General features: G+C 32.5%; 1 protein-coding gene across 1 annotated transcript in view; it reads right to left on the bottom strand.

The window, feature by feature from the left end:
* Positions 1 to 1,677: 1,677 nt before the first annotated feature.
* The window catches only part of LOC124365714 (protein HIRA homolog), a 53,025-nt gene continuing 27,318 nt past the window's right edge, over positions 1,678 to 27,384 (bottom strand). The window contains exons 11-18 of the mRNA XM_046821660.1: positions 25,526 to 25,730; positions 22,093 to 22,210; positions 18,810 to 19,070; positions 16,940 to 17,036; positions 14,768 to 14,896; positions 14,532 to 14,683; positions 6,084 to 6,175; positions 1,678 to 5,401 (exon numbers count right to left, since the gene is read on the bottom strand). Coding sequence (XP_046677616.1) covers positions 5,288 to 5,401; positions 6,084 to 6,175; positions 14,532 to 14,683; positions 14,768 to 14,896; positions 16,940 to 17,036; positions 18,810 to 19,070; positions 22,093 to 22,210; positions 25,526 to 25,730 — 1,168 coding nt within the window. The 3' untranslated portion in view covers positions 1,678 to 5,287. The remainder of the gene's footprint in view (positions 5,402 to 6,083; positions 6,176 to 14,531; positions 14,684 to 14,767; positions 14,897 to 16,939; positions 17,037 to 18,809; positions 19,071 to 22,092; positions 22,211 to 25,525; positions 25,731 to 27,384) is intronic.

Consider the following 27,384-nt stretch of genomic DNA (forward strand, 5'->3'; position numbering starts at 1 on the left):
TATTAACTTAAATTATCAACAAATGAATTGATAGACCCACACAAGTTCCCTAGCAAATTCAGTGACTAAAATTATAAAGATGAAAAGAAGATGTATTGTAATTGCCCTGATTCACACGCACTGACTTTGAGACATTAATAAGTAAGCAAATCATTACGTACTCAGAATCTAGTAATCTTTCACAGTTAAGTTTGGATTCAGAAAAATAACACTACTTGTAATGCTGTATCTGACTGTATACGCGACTGCTTAGATAGCCTTGTTAAAAAACCTTATTAAGGCTGCTAAATATTTTGACCTCTAAAAGGCCTTTGACACTGTCGCACTCTCACCTATTTATCAAGCTTTGCAAAAGCTGAAAATTTGATAGCTGCTATAAATGGTATTCTAGTGTTAGGTTAGTAAATCAGGAGTACCTCAGAGATCTATTCTGGGACTATTACTTTTTAACATGCATATGAATGATTTACTTTTTATTTTGCAAAACTATACGGAAATTATACAGAGCATGTAAAAAGTATGGAAACACCTTAATATTTTATTAAACATAGCAGATAAATTTACAAACTTTGCACACAGTTATCTTAATTGAAAACCTAGGTCTATATGCATTTTATTTTATGCGAGGTATTCATCATCAGAACATAACGCTACGAACAATGAAACTTTTATTAATTACAAAATGGCGGCTGTTGAAATAAGATCAATATTAAACCTTAAATGTCCACCATTTTGTATCAGATAAACGTTTTAGGAATCACTCTATTAGATATAATAGTGCACTTTGAGTGATTCCTAAAACATTTATCCAATACAAAATGGCGGCCGTTTACGAGTCCAATATGGGAGTGTTTTCGTCAGGTCCAACCTTTACTCTGTCCTTTATTCCGAAGTCGAGAGCCATCCACTGCCAGAAATATGTTCTGGCACTGGACTTATATTGAGGCACACATGGACATATATAGATCTCACTGAATTTGCTCGATAGAACATTAGCTACATCTTAGATTTATAGAATCATTAATTTCTTTAACATTTTGTTGCACAAATTATGCACATTCAAAACAGTCCTCAAACACATGGCTGTCGTCAGATGCTATTTTACATACAAAAGTTCAGCTATTCAAATCCAAATAATTTTTATTCACAATTGTACAACAAACTTTTGGTATCAATTCCTCTAAAATTAAAGAGTACAACTTAAAAAATTTAAATCTGCTATTGTATATTTAAATTTTTTAACATATTCTTCAACCGAGTATAGTATTGAGGATAACAGAAGTCCTTAACAATAAATTGCTTAAATTTAACAAAATTTTGTTCTATATTATGTAATTGATTACATCAATGACCCTAATACTGTTGAAATAACATTATAATATTGCTTACAAAAGATGAATTTATCAAGTCAATTAAATGTTTAAAAAAATGTTGGACTATAAGCATAGGAATAAAATCATAACCAACAGAGTATTTGCTATCAAATGACATTATAACTGTATTTTCTCTCTTTAGAATTTGATTGGCATTTAAAATGGACAAAACATGTAAATATTTATTCAAAAGTTTACCATTCTTATTTATTTTTGTGTACTAATTATGCAGAAATTTAAGTAACAATTTATTCATTATAAATAACCTATGTAAAAATAATGTAACCTATTATGTAGTGTTCCGTTTGTGCACTATCCTGTAATGCAGCTTATTCCCAATTTCATTGCATATAAAAATATAAATTAATACAATTGGATTTATTTTCTTGTATAGGTAATACTGAGGAAACCAAAATAAAATGTTGCATCAAATTGATCATTAAAAAAAATATATCTTAGCATTTGACGTAATAATTTTAATTTGCGTTTTAAAGGTTAATATATTTATATGCCAGAAAGTAGGCCTTTGCCAACTAAATACTTTAATGTATTTCAGATGTTTCGGTCTCCAAAGAAATCTGGCAAAAACAACACGAAATTATACAGTCTATATATTATTATTTTTCAGCTTCTTCTAAAATAAATATACATATTTTAACACTAACAATTAACACCATGTAGTTACTGAATTACAACACATTTTCAAAGATTAATCAAAATAGAGAGTTGAAATTGGCAGTGTTCTACTACATAATATATGTTAATATTACATTACTTAATGTTAATCTACATTACTAATTCAACTAGACTCTAAAGTAGGAATTATGTAGGACATAAATGTATCCATGGAGTTACCCTAAATATTAGTTTTGACAGACAAAACAAAATACATACTGACTATAAAGCTTTGATCTGCATATTTGCAGACTATAATTTATAACGTAAAAATATATTAATGAACAGTTATAGGTTACTGACAGTTTAGAATTTATTTTTAACACAATAACCCTAACATAGAAGTGGCAACCATAGTATTTCTGATGTTTTTAGTTGTTTATGAGGTGGCAGCTCTCGGATTTTGGAAGATCCTGTACTGTTTTACTTTAACTTAAGATTTATGTTTAAGGCTACTTTACACCCTAACATAGTATATATCAATGACAAGATGAGATTAAGAAATTTCATTTTCATATACAAAACATAACTGACCATTATTTGTTAGCCTACACGTAGTAAAATAAAAACTACAAGAATTCAACAAAATTCAGTAACTTTGAATAATTCCACAGATGTTATTATTTTTTTAGGAAACTTCGGAACGGTAAAACTGAAAAGTTTAATTTATATAGCAACTATGGTAAATTTAATGTTTTATGCAGAACATAATTTGTATGCAACAGATTTTTGAAATTATAACTTATAAAAAACAGTAGACGAATTATTATTTAATTTGTACACATGATATATAAAACTCTTTTTATTAATATTATTTATACTAAACTAAAGCTTAGAATCAGTAATGTCATTTGAATATTTTTGTAATTATTGTCGTTCCGTAGTAAAAACAGCCGTTTCAAAAGCAGCCATTTAGTAGGTTGTTGCATCATCCAATTTGAAGTGTGAAAACATATTGTTTTATACAAAGGCTATTGAGGAAGTAAGGAACGTTTCCACGCACCAGAACGTTTCCACGGCAGAATAAACGTTCAAAAGAAGAGTGGACGTCTCAGCATTGTGACTGCCAATACGGTCGCCAAAGTTGACGAAAAGCTTTGTGAAAACCATCGTTTCACAATAACTGAGCTTTCCCTATGTTTCCCAGAAGATTCACGAACTTTATTGATTTAAATTGTTACACAGAAGCTAGGCTACCACGAGTTTTGTGCTTTTGCACGACAATGTACGACCTCACACAGCAAACCGGACGAAAGAACTCCTGAACTCGTTCAACTGGATATTTTTCCTCATCTCCCTTACTGTCCTGATCTTGCTTCAAGTGATTTTCACTTGTACCCGAAAATGAAGACCTAACTAACAACACAGCATTATGACAACGACGAGGAGCTGAACAGGTGTCAGAATTTTATGACACAGAAATTTCATAACTTGTCCACCGCAATAACAAGTGCCTGAATTTGTATTGTGATTATGGTAGAAAAGTCGTATTTTAGTCCCTCTTTCACATGTATATAATAAAATGTTTTTCTTGTACTTGGGTTTTTAAATCCCAAAACACTCCTTACTTACTGAATAGCCCTTGTATATATTTACATCAACCGTAAATATACTGTATAAATACACTTTTCAGTCCTGTTTTATATTTATATATACACACATTCCCATTAATCATCAACTACTATAGTGCTGATAAAGTACCATGCTGTAAAGCACCAATTTCCATGATTCCAGCAGATTTTAGAAAAACCACATCAACCAAGACTTTCTTGATACTTAGAGTAAGGCATTGATAAAATAGATAATGTTTCAAATTTTGTTTTGCAATATTCTTATGGTTGAAAAATATTACAAGTTAATACTTTTTTTGAGCTAAAAATCAAATACGAATTTTCAATCCAATTTATTTTTGAAACTAGTAAGAATTCGCACAAAAAGAATTTTTTTAGCTTATTGTTTTCTATGTAAACACAAGGTAAGTATATATAATATTATACATAATTTAAGATTTTCTACAAATGTTTCTAGTAAAAGTGACATTTCTGGTAATATTAAAACCTGCCAATTACATAAAACCGACATGGTAAAAACTATTATGAGCACTTCAATAAACAAAGTGTTTCTGTGGAACAAAATAAATTTCAAAACTTTTATATATTGTGGAATTAATTACAAAATGTTGTTACTAATTTTACAATAATCTGATTTTAACATTTCAAAATAAAGGAAATTCTGATTGCCACTTCTTGGGTTAAAATACATGTAAAAATACATTATTATCCGAATTTTCTCTCTTACCATGAAATTGTGTTGTTCAATCAGCCTGCAAGTGTCTTTATGAACATTTTTCTCAATGTCACTTGAAGCCCAAAAATAGTGGTTTCAAAATATTTTCTAAACATACGTTCAAAAAATAAATTATACTTAGTAAAATATTAATTATTATGTAGGCTATAGTTTACAATTATTATATTATTAATAGCTATTGTTGTTGAGTGATGTAGATTTACTGTACTCTCTTAGAGAGACCATTGCAACATTGTGTCCGACTGTATTATTTATTCATGAAGGGTTTTCCTATGCACACAAGTGAGCATTTTTAATATTTTAAAAAACTGTGAACTTCAAGAAACTGACGATGAGCTGTCATTAATCCAAAATATGTTTTGCTAAAGAAAACTATCTTCAAGACACCTACAGGCACAGTACTAATAACACAAAATTCATGAAATTATCACATACTTATTTAAAAATCATCCAATTGATATAAATATTAAATAAATATTACTCCCTGACTTCTCAAGTTTAGGCTATTAACTCTTTTATTTGAGAGCTCCTTTAAAACTGTGATATGATTACATCAATCACTATATATCTGGTTCCATTAAATGTAACCAAATAAAGATAAGATGGAAATCTACAAGAAAAATCTTAAAACATAATTTATACTATCTTGCCTTAAGAGTAATAATACAAATTACAGATACTGCCTCTTTGGCAATATAAATTTTCATCCCTAAATAATTACAAAATTAGCCTATACAAAAATTGTAGAAAAATATCAAAAATTATGATGTACAATTTTACAATACACTTATCACTTTTATTTATCTAATACAATGAAATCACTTAAGGTATCGGCAGCAGAGTTGACTTATAAGCTAAATGTACTAAGAACTAAAGTTATAGTAATATCACAATAGAATAATGACTATATGAATACAAGTGGGACGAGAAAACTACGAGCCCATCGACTCTAGCTGATCGCTCAACTCCAAGTAAAGTCTCTGAGCTTGTGGATTGGTTGCCATTTCTTTCAGGACATCCTGTAGCAGACTCATGCGATCAATACCCTGTGTGAAAAACATTAAGTCACTTGGACTGGCAGGATAGCGCATTTCCTAATAAATTTCACACTTCTAAATTCAGTATTTATATCAAATATTTTTAAAAAGTGAAGGAAACTAAAATAATTCTTTACATTTTAAACATAACAAAATGTGCTCTAAAAGTTGTATGACACAAATAGATATTGAAGACTCTTGGAGCAATTGGAAAACTCTTTAAATATCACTACATGTTTATGAAAACAATACTTATTCCAAATTGTTTATTTTTTGGACGAGGTCTTTTGAAAAAATTGTTTATTTGTGGAGTCGCCTGATGATGAAACCTTTGGTTTCGAAAGGCCTCATCCAAAAAATAAACAATTTGGAAAAAGTATTGTTTTTATTGACATTTAGTAATATACCCAAATAGATATGTTTGTACCAAACGGTTTTTAAAATGAACGTATCCCAAAATGGGCATTTCATCAAAATGATAACAAAACATCTTATTTGTAATCTCGATATTCAGATAATATCCTTAAAACTAACCGTTTCCATAGAGTTGTAACCACCTATTTAATAGAAATTCTTACAACATATACATTGTAAATTTCTTAAGCCTTTGAAATAGATGAGAAACACTGTGGTATTCAGCCAGTTACGATACAAACTTAAATTCAGAGTACAGGATAAGAAAGGTACTAACCAACGATGTGGGGTTCCACAGGCAGTTGTGGTCAGAGTCTGTTACTTCCCTCATCAAACTCTCACACACAGTACGTAGGCGCGCCTCCATACCTGCAACACAATTACGTTGGTCGTTTATATCTCAATCCATACGTTCAAAAACAAAATTCGAAACTGTTCCATGAAATTTTGATCTCACAATTAGATCGTAAATAATCAAATTCATGTTTAGTGGTAACTTTTATTATTATCTAGCTCGGAAGTTTTGTCAAATATCTACTTTCAACGTATTTATTATATTCTAAAAGGTTACCTGAGTAATGTTGTACTCATTAAATATGTGGTTGTTTAAACTGTGACAGTAACTTTGTTCTACGTTAACACCCTCAAAAATATAGTTCTATCCAAAACCATTATGATACAATTTACGATATTGACAATTAAATAATAAGACAGTGCGTTGCGTATTGTCATTGATTAGGCTTGTCACACAGGTGTGGGGGTAAAGTGTGAATCACCTTTGATCCATCCTGAACAAAATTCACCTGATTTCAGCTCTCTGTGTAGTTTACTTTGTTTTGAATATCTACTTGAGAAAGACATGTTGGAGTGTTACAATCGGAATAAGCTTATAATTATTAGAGCAATGCATTTAATATCAAATTCCACATAAAAAGCTCCAACTGATTATTTTTAATTGTTACATAAATGTGGTGTATGACAACTGTATGTCACATACTCGAGGTATGCCACACACTCGAGGTATGTCACACACTCGAGTTATGTCACACACTCAAGGTATGCCACACACTCGAGTTATGTCACACACTCAAGGTATGCCACACACTCGAGGTATGTCACACACTCAAGGTATCCCTTCAAATAGCATACAAACAGCAAAGGGCCTAAAATGGAACCTTGGGGGACGCCATATTTTATGAACTGTTGTCTTGATTTAATTTTGTTGATTTGTTTTCCATTTTGCTTTGTTATCTCAACATATTGCTTGCGGTTTGTTAAATAAGATTTGAACCAAGCAGCTGTTTTTCTATCAATATTGAGGTTTTCCAAAATCTGTAGTAATTTAGGATGTGAGACACTGTCAAATGCTCGGCTCAGGTCAAGGAAAATGGCAGCCACTTTTTTCTTTTTATCAATATTTTCAATTATTGACTGCACAAAATCAGTTGCAGCTGTAATCACAGACTTGCCAGATCGGAAACCATGCTGTTCCTTGTCAAATAAACTATTAGATTCTAGATAAGAGGCAAATTGGTTGTACACTACTCGCTCATAGACTTTTGAAAAACATGATAACTGAGAAATAGGACGGTAGCAAGATACATCATGAGGGTCACCCTTCTTGAAAACTGGGACAACTTTGGCAATTTTCATTTGATCAGGAAATATACCTGTGACAAAAGAGGAATTAATGAGATGAGCCAGAGGGCCACTGATAACACTACCACATTGTTTTAAGACAGCCACAGACACATCATCATGGCCTGATGAGAATTTATTATTGAGAGAGGCAATTGTGGTGCTAACTACATCTGAATTTACTGGTTGAAAGTAAAAGGACTTATTCACTTGAACATTTATAGTTTGGGAATTCTCATTTAGAACAAGGTTATTAGGCAAGTTTGGTAAAATTAAATTTTCTACAGTTGATGAGAAAAAACTATTAAAACTTTCGGCTATACATAAAGGATCAGAAATTTGTCTACCATTCTACATTCAGAAGTAATTCTGAGTTACAACCAGTTAACTTTCTACCCCAATTCATTATTAATTATTTGCCAGGTTGATTTTATCAAGTTAGTAGAAGCATTCAATCTTTCTGTCAAAAAACTTTTCCTTTTCTAAAATGACATTCTGTTTTAGTTCTTTCCTTATGTGTTTTAACACCTTTTTTCTTTGGTATCACTATCTTTAGTACTTCCTAGCCTGTGCACTTAAATTACACTAATGTATAGCCTTTTTATTCCTAATACTGTCAGTTATCCAAGATTACAATTTGCATTAATTTTGACTTTGGTTAAAGGGAAATGTACATTAAAATGATACATAAATGTGGTATAAAAAACATTGAATTTTTCTTCAACAGGAGCACAATACATATCCAACCAGTTTCTCTCCGATCCAAAACTTTTCACAAATCCATTTACACTGCTTCAGAAATGTTTCTACTAAATTTATAAAAGCTATATTGGATGTACTTTTTGTTTTTACATTGTGTAATAATTCCAACAATTGTCCCCCATCATGGTCAGAAAATTTCAGTTACTATGCCAGTTACACAAGTAAGTTTTTTATCTATATTTGTTACAAAAATTGTCAATGGCAGTTCTGGAGTGATCAGTAACTCGAGTAGGAAAGTCAACTAAATAATAAAAGGTTTAAAAAAAAGCTTTCAGAAGATATTTACAAATTCTATATATGTGTTGCTATGCCACTAATACATTTATATTGAAGCACCTCCCACTACAATATTACTTTTACCATGTCTTTTTTGCTACTGTGCCTAAGAGAGAATTCAAACTTAGTTAGGAAGGAATCATCATACTTTTTGCATGGAGATCTATAAATACATACTAGTAAGTAGGAGTCATCACCAAAAAAAGATGCTGAGAAAGACAAAACATTCAAATTCTTTGTCTTTAAGCAGAGACTTTAATTTGAGGGTACATTATTGGTTTTACTTTAATATTACTGTTACTACCAGTTAGTATCATTGTTCCCCCACCACAAAACTGTGGTTTTTTCTACAGTAATAACTGCTTATTCCATAATTTGGAATTTTTTAGGTAAGCAAAATCACTTCAGAGCATTTATGCCACAGTTAAGAATAAAATGTCAGGCTTTGGCTAGAATTCAGACAAGTGTTATGTTCAAGCAGATTTCCATTCGAGATGGTAGGTGCTGAATATTTTGATGAAATATTAATAAATTACTAATGCTTATATTTGAAAAGGGTTTTTGAAACTTTTTGATTATCCCTTTAAAAAACTAGGCCTAATTTTAAGTTACTTTTTCTCTAACATTATTGTAATTTACATTTGGTTTTAATCTAAAAAAATACTGCTTGTATTATTGGACAAACTCTCACTATCTGTACCAAAACTATCAACATGGTTGAGGGTTATTTCAACTCCAGTCACCTTACATTCACTAACTCCCTCCACATTGTAAAGCTAGGACCCAACACCTCACTAACACTTTGCCCAATTGATACTGAACACCCCCCTCATCACACTGCACTGAAGACGCTAGAGGTGGTACAGGTCGTGTCGTTCGAGCAGCTAATGGCCTCATGTACTCAGGTAACCGGAGAGCCGAAAATGCTTGAAGAAAGGCAATGATATCCACGTGGTCTTGATGTTTTTGTTGTCTGCGTTGCTGGATAACTGCGATTGTTTAAATGCCGCTACATGACGATCAATGTTTGAAGGATTTGAACTTGTATCCAGATTTGATAAGGAAGTCTTTGTAGCAATTATTTGCTGGAGATGTTTAACAAAAGCAGTATGAGGTAGTCCATTACAAAGTATTCCGTCTGAGTTTTCGTTGTATGTAATAATGAGAACAGAGGCACTTGTTTTGTTTCTGAAGTTTTGAAGATTAGCTATGAAGATGTTCAGGTAAAACTCGATCTCGTACACACCCCTCGGTGAACAGATAAGTGTCTTTAAGTTTCTTGTTTTAAAAATCTTCTGCCAACTGTGCAAAGGCTGAATCATAAGCACTTGTATAGTTTGTGAAGTTTGATAGCATTCATAAAAATATTTAGGTTTTCGTCACTAACTGTAAACATTTGTCCCTTAGGCACTTTTCTGATAGGTTAAATTGCTACCACAAATAATCTGAAACATGGGGTTTTCCAAACTTTTCCCTTGAAGGCTACAGCGACACCTTTGCTCATCTGCTTGTGATGAAAAAATCACCTGAGACGCATTGGGAAAAGGCTACACAAACATCAGTACAGAATTCTGTCAATGATATGCTTCATGTCTGCTTTCCACTATTGTAATACCATGATTATTTAGTGAATTTGGGTCAAGAGGTATTGGGTTGTTAGTCGTTGAAAGAGTTCTGGCCCATTTTTTTTTAACTAAAACAAATTTCTGAAAATCCAAGGTTTGAAGAAGATTCAGTGTTACTACTGAAATAACGTCTCATAAGTAGAAGAATCCAACTGTGAGTACCAATCTCATTAGAGCAATGGATGATGGCATGGGCTAACTTTGTTTTTCCAGAACTGTTTTAAATGGAGACCATGTCTTGTGAAGTGATTTCTTGAAAGTTGATTTAGATCTATTAAACATACATTACTCAATCTGGCTGGTCAGCTCCCCAATGTAGCTATTTAGCAACTGTAATTCGGTGTTAAACAGGGTGAGTAAGTGTGAATGTCAAATCTGGTCGGAATTGTGGTTATAAAAACTGGTCTAGTCTCACTGATGAGTTTTAGTTTTTCTTCCAGGCGTGTGTAAATGTCTTGAAGATTGTCATTCAAACTATCCATTGGTACACTGAGTTCCTAAAATTACCCCACAGGATTTTCCTCATCTATTGTAGCAGAGTCAATAACTTGTATCAAAGTGGTATTAGCTCGTACATAGCCAAAAGTATCGATTTCTTTTTGAGCTTAAGTTTTCAACTTTATCTGCCACGTAGCTTCCTTGGCTGTTTCCGAACAGAATGTTAACTGCAGTTTTGGGAATGGAATAATGTTAATGTTTTTTCTAGGTTTGAATTGTTTCCTGTGACCATCAACATTTTTCAACGCTCTATTTGTAGACAGTTGTTTTCATACTTTTGTCTGTCAGGACATTTTTTTTTTCCAGGCCTTTCGGACCATTAAGGCAAAGAATGAACTGCTTTTTAAAGAGGAATGGTTTTGTAAGACATATGCTAAATAACGAGCGTTTTTGTATAATATCAGGCCTCATTCAATACTGCTTTTTGAATGAACTCAAAGTTAAAGTTTCCATCAGTGACCAACGATTCAATAACCCAGCACATTAGCACCCCACAATCATAAACCGTTTAATTGCTGTGGACATTTCACTGAGTTGAAGGTCGCAGATAATGCACTTCCACCAATATAGTTGGAAAATTTTTCCGCAACTTTTTTTGCTGAGACTAAATTGTGTAGTTGTTGTAACGAGTCAAAATGACAAAATTGATTGGTAGCTTATTCATAAAGCAAAGAAAGTGCTCCAGTGTGTTCCACTCACCTCCTCATCTAGTTTCTCTGAATCATTTACTGGCATGATTACTACATTTTTAGAGCTTAGAATCTAGTGGAATCCAACAAGATAACCGAAATCCAAGCAGTTTTTTACAGCATGAACAATTAATGGGTTCATAACTATACATTGGTTATTTGATGTTAGATATCTATCAATTTAACATTTGCAGGTAGGGTTGAATAGTGAGGTCAGAGAGCCAGTTCTTACCCAATTAGTTCATGGTAGGTTTTGATATTTTTGACCAAAGTGTAGTCAGTCTGGGTTCCAACACAAGTAAACAGACAATTTATTATTTTCCAATGAGGAAACATGTGTTAGTCCTGAAGATCTTCAAATTCACTAGATTTGTGTCGGTGTTTAAGAGTTATGGTGCTAGTCAAGTCTTGACTAAGGGATTTCATTTAAACTTTAAGTCAGAGGAACTAATTGCATTTAGTAACGCCTTTCTGTAAACCAAAATTAAAAGCCTCTATTTTAATTGGTAGATCCTTTTCGCTTTTATATATTTTTCAAGCTCTTTTTTAGAGCGAAATAATTTCCCTCCAGGCGATTTGAAGTATACATCAGTTTTACCTTTACTTAGTCCAGTTTTTCGCACTCTCTCCTCCTCTCTCATCCCATCCTTGTGGAAAAGTGGATTTATTTTCAGGTAGTTGTGTAGAGGAATCCATGATTGATGTTTTGTTATGACGGTGGGTTTTTTAAATATTACAAGATAAAATCTATTTTGATTGATGTTTGTTATGAGGTGTTTTTTAAAATATTACAAGATAAATCTATTTTAAAATGTCAGTATATTACTGCATTTATGAGAAATGTTCACTGAGAAGTAGAACAGTCATTGCTTAATTATTATTATTATTTTATTTTTTTTTTTATTTAAAATAATTTTGTTGGCAAGCAAAAATATGTGCCTCTAGAGGGATTTGAACTCTTGCCCACCCCCCCCACCATCCAGTATGGGGGGTTTTGATTAGTAATCCAGTGCTTAACCAACCTGAGCTATCAATTGCTGTGGTGATATGGATGAGATAAGATCTAGTCCAGTTCTGTCAGGAGGTCACTAACAGATTGGAAAAACTTTGCTTACACTGGAAAAGTGCCTTCCTCTCAACCCACATGTTATTAAAATAAAAATTTCAACATCAGCTGTTAACTACAGTCCTGAAAGTTTTTGTATCCTTAGGAGAGCAGTTAAATGAGTGTTTTATTTATAATAATTGTGAATTTCTACAAATAGTGCCAACTCTAAAATTGGATGATAGGTTAGAATGACCAGTCAAAAGTTTAAAAGTCTATTGCAGAGTAAATCAACATGTAAAGTAAAAAACCTTATGGCTGAATACTTTATCACTGAACCAATTGTGAGATTGAGTATAAAATTTAATGGCACTTTGAAGCAAAAATAAAGATTTGAACCAAATCAATTACTCACAGATACATCACTACCACATCCATGACACTACACTAAATTGTTACGCAGGTATACACAGCGCCTCCTGAAAGATAAAAATCGCCAGAAAGGGACCAGTAACCTGGAGTAGGCATTGCCAAGAACGCGCAAGCCACGGACTGGATTGATGTAATGCTAACACGGTACCAATCCAGTTTACCAACTTCGGGGGTGGGGAGAGGAATGTTTTTTTTTTTAGTGGGTAGGTCTGCCAGTCTGGCAGGAAATCCCACACTACGACCCCCACGTATATCTGCCGGAAGATGGACGGTGGAGTTTTAGCGATGGCGGTGTCTTTGGAAGATCTTTTTTCAGACCTCTATGAAAAAAAAAATTTTAAAAAAAAAAAACACTCAAGGTATGTCATATACTCAACGGTACGTCTCACATACTCAAGTTTACAAGTGCGACAAAATTATTTTTGTATATTTGGGGGACACGTTGAAGACAATGAATTTCTCTGATCGCCCTCTCACATCAAAAATGATTAATAAAACATTTCAAAAATTGATTACATTGTATAGAAAGAACACAAAGTTTGAATATTAAAATTATCAAAGACATCATGAACATTGGCAAGATATGGTAAGAACAATTTTGTATGTGGATTTGCCATTTAAAAAATTGCACCAAAAAAGTTTTAAAATATAGTTTTTTCTGAGAAAACACAAAACAGGATAGAAATCTTATAATAATTTCTTTTATCTTAAGAATTTTTAAAGAATAATCTGCCTATTTACAAGACAACTTAGGTCAAATTACTAATTAATATTTATAATTACATACAAACTTACAAGAAATTAGAAATATTTTTTCATTTACTTAGGTTTTTACGGGGAAATAAACCTATTTTCTTTTCTTTGTGGACTACTTTCTTTCAGTGTGGACAGTAAGACATTGTAAACCCATGGAATGCAAAATAGGAAAAAACCTTCCTTCCAACTTAGGTGTCACACTCCTTAAATGGACAGAACTAAGCAAGTGCGCAATATTCACTAATGCACTCAAAAAGTTTTGACGTTGTAAATGAATCTTAAAGAGCACTTTTTCTGGAACCTTGTAAGAAGTATTTGTATTTTACAGATTCTTAACATTACCAAAAATTGGTTTTAGAATGTAAAAAAAAAATCACGAGATTGGACTATTTCCCAATTTAGCAGCTTCAAGTAAGACTGTTTTAAACCTGTATATAGATTTCAACCTAGTCGCATCAACAGATGTGTCCCAATTCACATGAAAAATTAGTTTCAAGTGATTTCTAGTTCGGGGAATAATGATCAACAAAGCTTTCACCAATATCACTGTCACTTGAAATATACTCACAATTACTGTACAACAGTTCAACTTCAGAATCACGCTCCATCATTACAAATAATGTAAACAAACAGTCAGAGAACACAGTGTACAAGATGAGCTATCAGCTGATCAGCAGCGAAACAGCGAAAATATTTATAAAACAGGTTTGCCACAGTATAAAAACGAAATTCTTTATCTGGTTGTGGCATCTAAACACTTGGTAAGAGACATATCAACGATATATAGCGGAAATACGTTTAACTACGTAAACAGTGTAAAATTTCAACTGCAGACAACGTAACCAGCACATAACTCAGTGTTCAGTCCTGGCAGAGCAATACGTGACCAATGTGTGTGCCTACCTCAATAGGTTAAAAGGTATCACATTGTTAATTCCTTTGATTACTCAAATGATTAATAGCGAAGGGTTCTCCCGCAATTCTCAAACTCTTACTCAACTCACCTTCTTCCAGCAAGAACCGGATGTTAGTGATAAACCAAAACCGAAACTCCACAGCAGACTTGAGGTTCTTGCAGATGACCAGTTGGTCCTCCAAGAAAGACTGTGTACAGAGGGAGGTGTAGTCCATTCGGTGCAACAAACTCCTCTCGGCACTGAAACATTGTATAGACACGGTCAGCTGTCACTTCAGTCCATTGTTTGATGCAATAACAACGGCTACTGTTGAAACAACTTACCTGTTCTGACAGTAGGACTGTATGGTGCGAAGGGGCGCAGTTCCATTATCAGGCATACTCTGCCACGCCGACTGATAAGACCTGTGCGTGTTGCGTACTGCCGCATCTGTGTTGTCGGTCAGCTTCATCCTAGACACCCATTCTTTAGAGTAACATGTAAAGACATAATTCAAGATATAATGGTATCAATATGTCAAACACATAACAGGAGTTGAATTTAAAATACACAACCAGTTACACAGCTTTCTGCTACAGCCAATGTCAAATTACACAGTAACTCCATAAACAATGTCTGAAATATAACAATCAGAAATATTTCAGACAAAAATAAATCTACTTTTTAAAAGTTGAATTTAAAAAAATCCTTGAAAAAACCAAAATATTTGGCTTATTGCACAATATGAACACTCACCATGTGATACGATAATAGTTTCATAGTTAATCATTCAAAATGCAGTAGCAATCAAACTAAAATTGTTGAATTATTTAAATTAAGCTAACACCGTTCTAGTTTACCAGTTTACAGGTCAGGCATTATATAACCAGACATTATTTTAAATGTGTTACAATGGTATCAAGGCATTGATTTATCAGTGTTAACACAGGGTAGCAGTTGCTACAGTATTAAAATGTGATTAATACTAAAAAGTATTAAAATGTGATTCATAAACAAGAAACTTTAGTATATTAAATATAATTTAATAGTTTTAGTTCAAATAAAAATATATTTTTTTTGAAAGACAAAAGTTACCTACTTTTCGGTACGTATACATTTTGTAAGTAACACTCCTGAAATAGAAGAAGCAATACTAAACTAAAAATAATAAAATTGCAATCCTTCCCCTTTTGTAGTACATTATTAGAAAGAAGACAAAGAGCAACGAATTTAAATACAAATCAGAGATATTTGCTAGTTTTATACTAAATACTCCAAAACAATATCTCAAGTGGACAAATTAAGTGAATTTAAATAAAAACTTCAGAGGTAAAAAAGGAGAATTCAAGGTGAAAAACATGGTTGCATGCTCAAAAATATCCATTAAAATTTATTTTACAAACAGAAACGTCCAAACATTATTTTGATACCTTTATTGTGGGTAAAAATCCTCGATGGAAACTTTTGTTATGTTTTATCTTAAAATTGACATCAACATGGAGTGTTATTCATGGTTTACTTTTATCAGGACATTAAAGTATGACCTTTATATGTATGTAGATTTCCATTTAAAATCTCAAATCTGAACATTTATAAAACGAGTAAAACTGTAGAACCGGTAGGCAATGACAGTATTTTTCAGCAATTTGAGCACCACAGCAAGGATGTAGCCAGTGAGGATCCAAGGGATCCGGAGCCCCCCAAATTTTCAATTACTCTTTTAAAAAACAATTATTATTATTTAAATAATTCAGTATTACTGAGATGCACTACTGAAAAATCGTTCTCAACAAAGAAATGGGGAAAGAACTTTTTAAGGAACAAAATGAGGTTCCTTCACAGCACCGGTTTTCTTGTTCTATGACAGTTATAGGTTATAGAATTATATTGCTGTTTTCGTCTTTGTAGTTCTACCCCTTTTTTGTTTTTGTAAGTGTTTTATAGTTTCAAAACAAAATATTATTATTTGATATTATATTATATAAATAATATTTATATTTTATTTATTATATATATATATAACTAAATTTGTGATCTTTACATTACAAACCGTGTTTTACAGATTTTAGAAAAATAGCTTGCAAGGGAAAAAAAACGGCTGGGCATTTAGGGAAAATACTACGGGCAGTCGAAGGGTTAATATACTTATTTCTATTATAGCAAAAAGTTAAAAAATAATCTAAAATAAACAAAATCAAGATACAACGAACTTCAGACCTCAAAACTTCAGACTTCAGATCAGACAAAGATCTTAGGTTTCAACAAATCTTGATTTCTCTTCACTAGTTTATCACAATGGAGAAGTTGTTATTTGGAAATTTTGAAATGCCTCCTTCACCTTTAGGATATACCTGGAATAGCCTCCCTACAATAACCTGGAACTACTCTCAGAATTAATGATTTTATCTTCACATATATTATATGTTATTAAAATAAAAGAGATAAGATTATTTAATGTTTTAATGACAACAGATGAGCGGAGGTATTGACAATATACCAGTACTAACAGTACTAACCATGTATTGAAATCCAGCGAGTACATGAATGCTCGTCCTGAATCCAGCACGACGGTGGGCACACCAGCTTCGGTAACGGAACACCGGCCGATGCGACCTGGGGAGTTTATTATAAATAACCAGCTGGAATACATAAGAAAATAGAACTTCTTACAATTGTCTTTCACTCATTTTGTACAGCTTATAATTAACTTGAAATAACTGCTTTTATGATTAAATGGATGCTAACGTTTTTGTACTCCTGGAAGTGAAAATCAATTTTAGACCTTGGAAGAACATAAGCTAGTTATTCATGAAATTGAACTTCTACGGAGAAACTAGTTTCAGTACCTAGTGGTTGAAATGGGTGGGGTAGCAAACAGGTTAAAAGTACCAAACTCAATGATAACATTTTTAACGAGTCAAACATTTTCAATTACAATTAACAACTATCTTCTAATTACACTTACTTACTGCAATGACCTTGGATACCAAAAGGTAGTATTTGGCCTCATCAACTAGTTACTTCCACCTCTTTTGATCTACAACATCTGCTTCATCTACTGCTAATTTTCAAAGGTCCTTATGAATTTGGTAAGCTTCCATCGTTTCTCAGGTCTTCTTCCTGTTGGATTTCCTCTCCATTTCCTTTACCACTTTTCCCTCCTCTCTTCTAATCCATTTGTCCTGAACACCTTAACCTTATACTCCTAGCTTCAGCCAAACTACTCTTGGAGATTTTAACAGTTCTCTAATTCCTGGTTGTGTTTTATCCTCCATATGTAGGCCCAAATATTTTCCTTAAAACTACAATTTTGAAAGTTACTATTCTTTTTTTGCAAAAGTCGTGAGTCTACGCTTCATAAAGAATTTGTTTTATATTAGAGACATGTTTTAATTGTGTTTTACATGACAGTGCAAGCGTACCTTTAAAGGAGTCGTGCTCGCTTTTGCATTGACGTATTTCGTTGAAACAAATACCGTTGGGATTGTAATGAAATTGTTCAAACAGTTGGTGTATAGTAATTTTTGATAAATATACTAGGTTGTGTGTAATTTTACTTCAAAAATTGTCAACAGACGCCATTTTGTTAATATTAAAAAAAAACACAATTATTTTTGTAATTTATCCTCTTATCTATTTAAACAAATGTGCCAAATCGGTTTCTTTAGTTTAACCAGCATTAGAGAATTTTTTATAAAAAATAAAAAATGGTGGTTAGTGGCTAAACAAGACATTTATTGACCTATATTTATGACATTTTTTGTTTTAAATGATGAATATTATCAGCCACAAAAATTTGTGACACCCTTTCGTGTTTCGTGAAGGTGTGTATGTGTGTGTGTATACATATATTGTGTACCTATGTGTGTTAACTTATAACCGCACTTCAACACAAGTGCTGAAAAAACAATTGTGTTGAAGAATTATAAATTAACATCCTTGGTAGTGACAGAACAACGCTATATCTGTGTCACATTGAAATCTTTTAGTTTAGAACTCACCTGACACTACAGGAAAGTTACCTGTTGAATAAATTATATACTCCAAAATATTTTGATCCAAATTTGGGAGACTACATTTTAGACAGTCACATGTGTTATCTCACACTGTAACATATTATCTTTTAAAGACGACTTAGCAACAAAAATAGTACAAAACATTTAGGAAATTTATTTTTTGTGTTTGTGTACATTATTAGACAGACGCTTCAACTGCAGTGAATGTGTTGATGGTAAAATTTAGCGATGGTATAGAAACATTTACACTACTAATACCAGTTACTTCTGGTGTATACTTAACACTTTTTGAAACTGTTAACTTTACAGTTAACTAATGTTAGAATGAATCTGTGAAATGTGACGTTGGTGAACTGAGTATTAACACTACCAGAGTTGGCCAGTATGGGCTGGACGCTGACGTTGGACACCAGGCTGGTCCGCCGCTCCAGGCACCACACGCTCAGCAGACCTTCGCTGGTGATGCAGAGCAGCCTTGCACCAGCCAGCGCCAGGTGAGCAGCCGGAGCGCCCAACACCAGAGCTGGCAGCAGTTTGGCACCACTCAGTGTGTCGAATAGGTGCAGCGTTCCGTCTCCACACGCCAGGGCCACCAAGGTGCCGTTAGCACCAAACACGCACACAGCGCTTCCTGAGTACAACATTCCTTTCTGTCAAGATTTTAAAATGCACAATTAATTCAGTTGGTCATGTTTTACAACAACAAAAAACTTAAGTATTAATATTTAACCAGCTGGCAAACAGTTCAATAATTGACATTACATGAGCTCAGTGTGGCGCTACTTCCTTACGCATTCTTGATTATAAATCATGCATGCATGGATTGTGAAGGAAACAGCATTTTTCCGGACATTTGCCATCGTTCGTTCAGTGATAAAAAAAAATCCATAACACTACATTTCGAGATCTGCAATCTGATCTCTTCTTCAGGTAAAACCTGACACACAATTTCAAATTAGGTTAAAATGAACAAATCATACCAGAGCTTTGTGACACGCGCACGTCAGGAATCACAACCACCATGCTGTGTGTCAACTCTACTAACTCTAAAACATCTAACCACAACACTAATTATTAAACTGAACTACAGAATACAGGTCCCAATAGGTCTGCATTCATCGACCAACCACCTGCGACTGACCAGAGGCCAATAGTAAATAGCAGTTGTCACGGCAGAAACAAGATGGCGGCAAAAAAAAGAAGGGGACAGGAGTGGGCCCTTTTTTTATTACTGGTTCATGCTAGATGAACTTCTTAAAACCATTCTGTGACTCCGCTTGGTTTATTACAAATATCTAATCTGTTTGATACTTTTGGTTTTCTTTTTAGTTCATTTTTCAAAATTGGAAACCAAAGCACATTTTGGCAAACGAAAACAAACTTCAAACAAAAAACATGCATGGATCTTGTACAATGACACATGTTTTGGGGCCGAGCACCTAACGTTGTTGTCCTCCCCCTTCTTTAAAGTTGTTCAAATGTCTCTCTATTGTCTAACTGAGCAAGGTGAGGAAAACTTTTCCCTTGTATCACATTAAGTGTACAAGTTTGAAGACATTGTCTGTTTCGATCCTCGTTAAGGGGGGTCGGCCCCAAATTGGGGTTAAAAAATTCAATTTTTTTTTTATTTATTTTTTAAATTCCAAATTTTGTTAGCTTTAAGAACATACTTCACTTTTTAATTTCTGTCAATTATTAAACGCGTTATGAATATTATTCAAAATGCATGTCATCGCATTTTTTCATCCCAGGAGAGCATGAGGCGTTCATTTATTTGTTATAGTACTGTTATGCTGATGATCTGTGACCATAAGGCCATAACTCACCTACCAGTGTCTGTTATGGATGAAATAAAACCCATTTTCAGAGACTTGTCTAATGGAGAACTCCTTAGGAAATGCCTTCATGGTGGGACACAGAATTCTAGCGAATCGCTAAATAGTGTGATATGGTCGAGAGTACCAAAAACAACTTTTGTAATGAAAAGCACCTTGGAACTAGGTGTGCATGAGGCTGTGGCAACTTTTAACAGGGGCAACATAGTGAAGTGCCAAGTGTTGGAAAAGTTTGGTATTAATCCTGGCTCTAGATGTGTGCAAGAGATTAAACAGCAAGATCTACGCCGAATTCAAAAAGCTGAAAAAGCGCAACAAGAAATAGAGAAAAGGTGCAGAAAACAACTTTCTATTGCAAAGAAAAGGCTAGAGGATAAATATGAAGAGTTAGAGGACCCAGACAACCCCACTTATGGGGCAGGAATGCACTAGAAGTAGGCCTAATTTTAATTATCATATATTTTTTGCTTTAAACACGTTTTTTCCGAAAATCTAGTTTTTTTAACACAAAGGTACATTTATCTAAAAAACTATTGAAGGTATCTGAACAATTTTTTTTATATTTTGTTTATTAGGTCTTCCTTTACATTTTGTATGAAGCAAATTCCTTATTTTTATAGCCTATATTTAAAAAAATATATATTTTATACAAAACATTCCTGGAAAAAAAGAAGTTTGGAAAAAAATTTTTAATATCCAAAATATATATATTTTTTGAAGTTATCCTTACAAACTATGCAAAAATGTCCAAAGTTTTTGAGAATCTTTTATACCTATCTTTTATACTTTTTGAGAAAAATGTACCTTAAGTAGAGGAATTTAAACATGGGCTAGATAGGCCTGGCCGACCCCCCTTAAATGTAGTTTGTGTTTTCTCATGTTACTGTTCATTTGCTCCCTCGATACCAAGTGACTCACACGATGTGTGTGTGTGAGAGAGTGTAATGAACTGTAATTGTAATTTCCCCCTCTCCTAGCCACAACACGTTTTAATTCCACTATAATATAATTGATGTAATTACACTTTGGGTTCACTTCGAGCCATTTAAGTTTGAGTCATAAATTCAATAATTCATTAACTTTGTCATTGTCCTGTCAAGCTTGTAAAGTCTCCAAACTGTCCAGGATTACTACATGTTTATAAAGTAAACATTTTGTCTGTTTGAGGTAAAGACAATTTCCAATATACAATTATTAATTCAACATTTTACTGTAACTAAATTTAAATATACTAGTATAATATTTATCAAGTAAAATTATGCAAGTAAAAACAAATTAGAATTGGAATGATCACATAAAAACTAATCTCAGACTGAGTTTTTCAATGAATGCCACGAGCAATTTCTTTGCAGAGTACTTAAGTTTATTATTGTTAAGTTAGCTTAAGTCACCTTGATGCACTCTGTTAAGCTTAGATTTCAATGAGTGTAAAATAATTGGGATAAACTGATAACTGATCAAGTGATATGTTCCTATCATTAATTTCTTGTGAACGCTATTGTTAAAGTTTTGAATATGTTTTAATGTGTATTTTGGATCCGAAGAATACATCTTCACGTACTTGTAGGTTAAGTTACAAATAATGTATATATTTACAAGGAAAGTATTAATATACACGTGTTAAAATTTAAAATGATATAAAAGACTTTGCAAATCAAAGTCCAATATGATTGTAATATTTTTTTTTTATTTCCGCTGCACATGACTAAGTTTTGAAAAATACATTTATGCACTGCAAAATATTTTTTATGTGTCTTTATTAAAAAAACAACCTCAACACTTTGTACACATATAAAAACATTTACGACAGACAGTTACCTAAAACAGTTTCCCACAGAGGTTTCCCAGCCGCTGACAACTTGACTTGTGTGAGACGACCAAATGGGCTGAGGCAGGATTCGTTCTCGATCAGAAGACACTTCGATGTGCCAGGGATCTGAAGGAAGAGTTGATGATAATATTATTCAATGGATAGCACAACATTGTGCTCTAATAGTCTAAAACAAGAAAACTCCTTCTTGATCCTCTCGGAAGTAACAGCAGCGTGTCTTGCAGAGATGATCCCTAATTCAACAGAAACCTCTTTTTGGGTATCTGCCAAAAGCAAGGACCTGATGACAGGCAACTGATATTTATCACAGCTCTGTTTCTTTCACTGTCACAAGACAAAACGTATTCTTGTCACATTTATGACTACTGCAGATAAATCTGATTGCATTATTTTGGAATCTGTGAAAAAACCTGCATATTTCTGACTCCTAGCGCAACAAAGTAAGGAAGTATTCGATGGCTGGAAAAATTAATTACTGAACAAGTTGCAACTCATGTACAATAGGTTTTATACATACCAGTTTCTCAAAGCCTTGTATTCTGTGACTGGAAGTGAGGCTGCTTTACGCTACAATTATTTTTATTTTAAATCACAAGAAAAATCGCTGACCTCTCAATTTGCTTCTCTCGTGCTCTCTTTGTTACTTGTTTTGTCAATTTGATTAAATATATATATTAATATTATATTTACGCAAATTTCTGATCATTCAGATACTTCTATTGGTAACTGACATTACTTTTATTGTACACTAGCTGTGTTCCGCGGATTCCCACACTTTTCATAAACTTTACCTGTGCATGAGCATTTCTGGTTCAAATGAATTATATTTCCAACGCTGATGTAGAGTTTGCCTTGTTGCATCAAGAAAAAAATATAATTTATAAAATATAATGATACATCAAGAAAATCTGTCAAAAATGTATGTTTATAGCCATTGTATATGTATTTTATTCTAAAGTGATTTAACATTCAAGCTTTAAGTTCATCCAGAATTTTATCAGACAAATATACATCATAATTTAGCGCCTTCAAACAGTGCTTGGCTATTTAATATAATGTAACTGTTTTGTGGTTGCTGTTTATAATGTGCAGGCACTTTGAAAACTTTTATCTTTTGCAGTGCCGCCTGGTGGCGAGTTATATCAATGGGCATAGCATATAAACCTTCTCTGTGGAAAAATACAAAAAGATACAAATTTTCATGATTGGTCAAATAGTTTACGATTCTATAAAGGACATACAGACAAACATTCACTTTTAGAAATATATATATTTTTTTAGATTTTCCAATGGCTATTCTTAGCTTTAATTTCCTCACCAACATTGATTTTATACTTGTATTTATTTATCATTAACTATCCAATTCCTACTGGTAATATTATTTATTTCTTAACCCCTACAGAAGAAAATTTGGTCTGGATACAATTATAGCGCACATTTAGTGATTTTTTAACCTCGTTTTTGCCAAGGTTGAATTTGTTTTTCTATGAATAAGAAATAATAAACAAAATTTTTTTTAAGATCTACTGGTACTGGCAGCTTTATTATACGAGTACGTGTGCCATAGTACTCCCACGCATCGTCGTCAGGCGATATAAGAATCGCAGTTTGCTTCCCAACGGTCATAAATGAATACATTTATGCATTTCTTCACATTCCATGCTGTTTTTGTTAGTTGGAGTGTACACAATAAACTAAAATAAGACAACATAGATATTTCCGTATGCCATGGTTAGCGTGATTCCAATGATATCCAATGTCACGCTTTAAGGGTAAAGAAATACATACTTCACTATCAGCACACAATGGTCTAACACTGTCTGATTGTATAAGAACAGAAATTGATTTACACAAAACGTGAATAATGCACAGAAGTAGGAACAGGTATATCATTACATAAATTAAGATTAAAGTTGAGCATCAAATACTAAAACTAACTACAACTCTATATTTTTCTAAAACTAAATCAATGTTAATAGTTTGAAAAATAGTCAACAAAATTATCCTCAATGTGCTTACGCTTTTTCAATAAAATCTGTTTTATGTAATTTTTTCGAAATAGATATTGTCTTATGAAATTGGAGCAATTTATTATAAAGTCTAATACCTGAATCAATTTTAAGGAGTAATGATCAATGATGTGGATATTGAAAAGCCCCCCTTTTTCTTGAGTTTAAGAATGAACAATTATTGTACTTCATTGTGACTAATGAAATATATGAAGGTTTCATATACAAATAATGACGATAGTCTTTAAATATATCATTTTTTTAAAAGAAGTCTGCAAGATGCTCTCTTGGGGAAACCAAATTCCTGTTTAAGTTCTCACCTATGTATATTCCTAAAATATATGTGACTCAGAAAACTCAATTTAAATTCACCTATACATAACATCTGTGAGATTGTTTTTGGTTTGTTTTTCTTAGAATTGAATAATACAAATTTGTAAGCAAGTAAATAATAAACTATATTTTGTGGACCACTTCTCTAAATTTGACAAAGTGTTTCTTATAGCAAATCTGAATTTACTGATTGAATTTATTACAAAAAAAGGCAATTAGGGCTCTAAAAAAGTGTGATACCAGAGAGCATTGCAAACCCCATTTCATAAATTTTCGTTTTCAGACGGTTCTAAATTTGTATATATATGACTCGGTGGTTTACATCCATAAAAAATCCAAATTTGTTAAATTTTAAACATAAAATTCATGACCACAACACGCGTAATCGAAACAATGCTGAAATTGGACATTTTCGATTAAGCAAAACCCTCACCAGTCATGTTGTAGTATCTTTGAAAATTTATAACTTTCTGGAGAAAAAATATTGCTCATATCCCTTTGATATCTTTAAGAATAAGTTATATTCCTGGTTGTTGGAGAATCCGTTTTACAGTCTAGATGAATTCTTCAGCACCAAAAAGTATTGATTTTTAATGTGTTTGTTACTGTTACTGACAATTTGTACTGTCATTTTTGTGATTTTTTATTTATTTTATTTAATTTACTTGTAAGACTTTATTGACTATTGTATTGACTTGGTTAACAATAAGCAATATACTATGACTTTGTCAATGATGTAATACATTTTCATGACAAATAAAATTATTATTATTATTATTATTATTATTATTGTGACTAAAACAATTACATCAAATACAAAGTTAATTTTGATAAACTATATTTGAAGTCATTTATGTAAACAAACAAAGAGAAATGAGCCCAAAATAGAGCCCTGCAGGACTACAAACTGAACCTTGCTCCAGGAAGAAAAGTATTTCACACCATTTAACTTGATACAGATTTTTAACATTCTATGCCTATATAAGTAGTAGCAACTCATGATTTTTTTGTAATCCATTGGAGGAATAGGTAAATAAATACTTGTTGATCCAGTCGATTGTGATATGCATGTACTTACCATCTGCCTTGTGGTAGGGAGTAGCGAAGGACAGGCAAGGCTCAAACTTTTACTGCCACCAGAACTCATGTCCTTCCTGACCAACGGTGCCTTGGTCTCCGTGAACTTCTTGGACTTCACAACCAATGACAAAGCCTTGTCTAAGTGCCGCGTGAACGGTGCCACAGCCTTCTGCACGCTTTCCGAGGGCACCTCATCTGCTGTCCTGTGAAAAGGTGAGATGCTAACAAATCGAGAATCGTAAAATTCTGCAACAGTTTACGAAAATAAACACTCCAGATGCGAAACCGCTGTTCTATAATTTGCGATAACTTGGACAATAATAAGACTGGCATGTGTATCTCTGATAACTCTCTTGGAACTACACGAGCTGTGATAGTGTTTATCTGCTGGTGTCCTGTATACGTGGTTTACTGCAGAATAAATCAGACCATCAGTAATGCAGAATCTGTTACACAAATAAAACCGTACACTTTATCCTTGACATAAGAATAAAAACATGATTACTAGTAATAATGATAAAACTATGATAATAATTTGCACAAAATTACGTTATTACTTGATCTAAGCTATAAAAATTTAAACTTAAATCCTTACCTGATATATTAGACAACCATAGAAAAATGTAAGTTTTGTAGGGACCAGATAAACATTTCAAAACGGAATGAATGACAATGACAAAACCATTTTGCAGTCATGTAACCTTAGCAAAGCAACTTGGAGAGTAATTAACACAGAAACAGGATTGTTTTTAAAGATGTGACAAGCATTTTTATACCTTATAACATAATAACTTAATTTATAACTTAAGTAACAATAATTGTGAGTTACTCATGCTGTCAACAAATGCTTTTGACAGGAACATAAATATTTCAATTACTCCTTTATCTACCAATTCTATGACAGATTCTATAAAGCTTGCCACTGCAGTGATTATTTTTGTTATCTGAAGCCATGTTAAATATCTTCTAGAATATTACTACTTTCTAAAAAGTACATAAGTCTGTTGTTATATACAAGATTATTATATATGATAATTTTCAATATCTAAGGTGTTATTTTTTGTAGATTGCGACAATTTTTGCAGCTTTCATTTAATCTGGGAAAATATCACTAACAAACAATGAAATTATTGAATGAAGTAATTTTTCATATAATTATTTATTTAAAGTTTTTATGTTTGTCATTAGGATGTCATCATGGCCTACATTATGCCATAAATTTATTTTATAGATAATAATAATCTTTCATATTTCCATCTCACTTATTTATATTAAAGAAAATATGTTTCAAAATATTATAGCTAGCCATATTTTGCTCACCAATGCTTGGTAGATTTATTTTTTGTGAAGACATCACTACTCAGATGTAATTTTGTTGTTGATAGCATTCCTATAAAATAGCCATTAAAAGTATTGCTTATTTCTAATGGATTACTAATTTCCCTACCACTTTTGTCAATTTTTGATATGTAGTAATTTTTGATCTCGTGACACTAAATTTATTGTACCACAAGTAATTTTGTTTATATTTCTTGATTTGTTAATTTTATGGCAAAACATATTTTAGCTAATAGTAATCCTGATTTGTATAATTTATTTTTGTCTTTAAATAAATTAAATAAATCTAGATTATGTGGAGTTCTAGCTTACTTGTTTAGTTTAATTACATAAGTTTTTCTTCTTTTAATGTGTTATCCAAGTATTCTAGACATATTTTATTGAAATGTTTTTTGACAGTTAATTCCCAAATGTTTTGTAAAATTTTAAATATTTTCCACTGGCAGGTGAAAGAAAAACTGACTGCCATGTTTACTTCCGTATTAAATCCTCGAAAATTGCCTTATTTTCTTCAGAATG

The sequence above is a fragment of the Homalodisca vitripennis genome, chromosome 7 (genome assembly GCF_021130785.1).
Source record: "Homalodisca vitripennis isolate AUS2020 chromosome 7, UT_GWSS_2.1, whole genome shotgun sequence".
NCBI classification, from domain to species: domain Eukaryota; kingdom Metazoa; phylum Arthropoda; class Insecta; order Hemiptera; family Cicadellidae; genus Homalodisca; species Homalodisca vitripennis.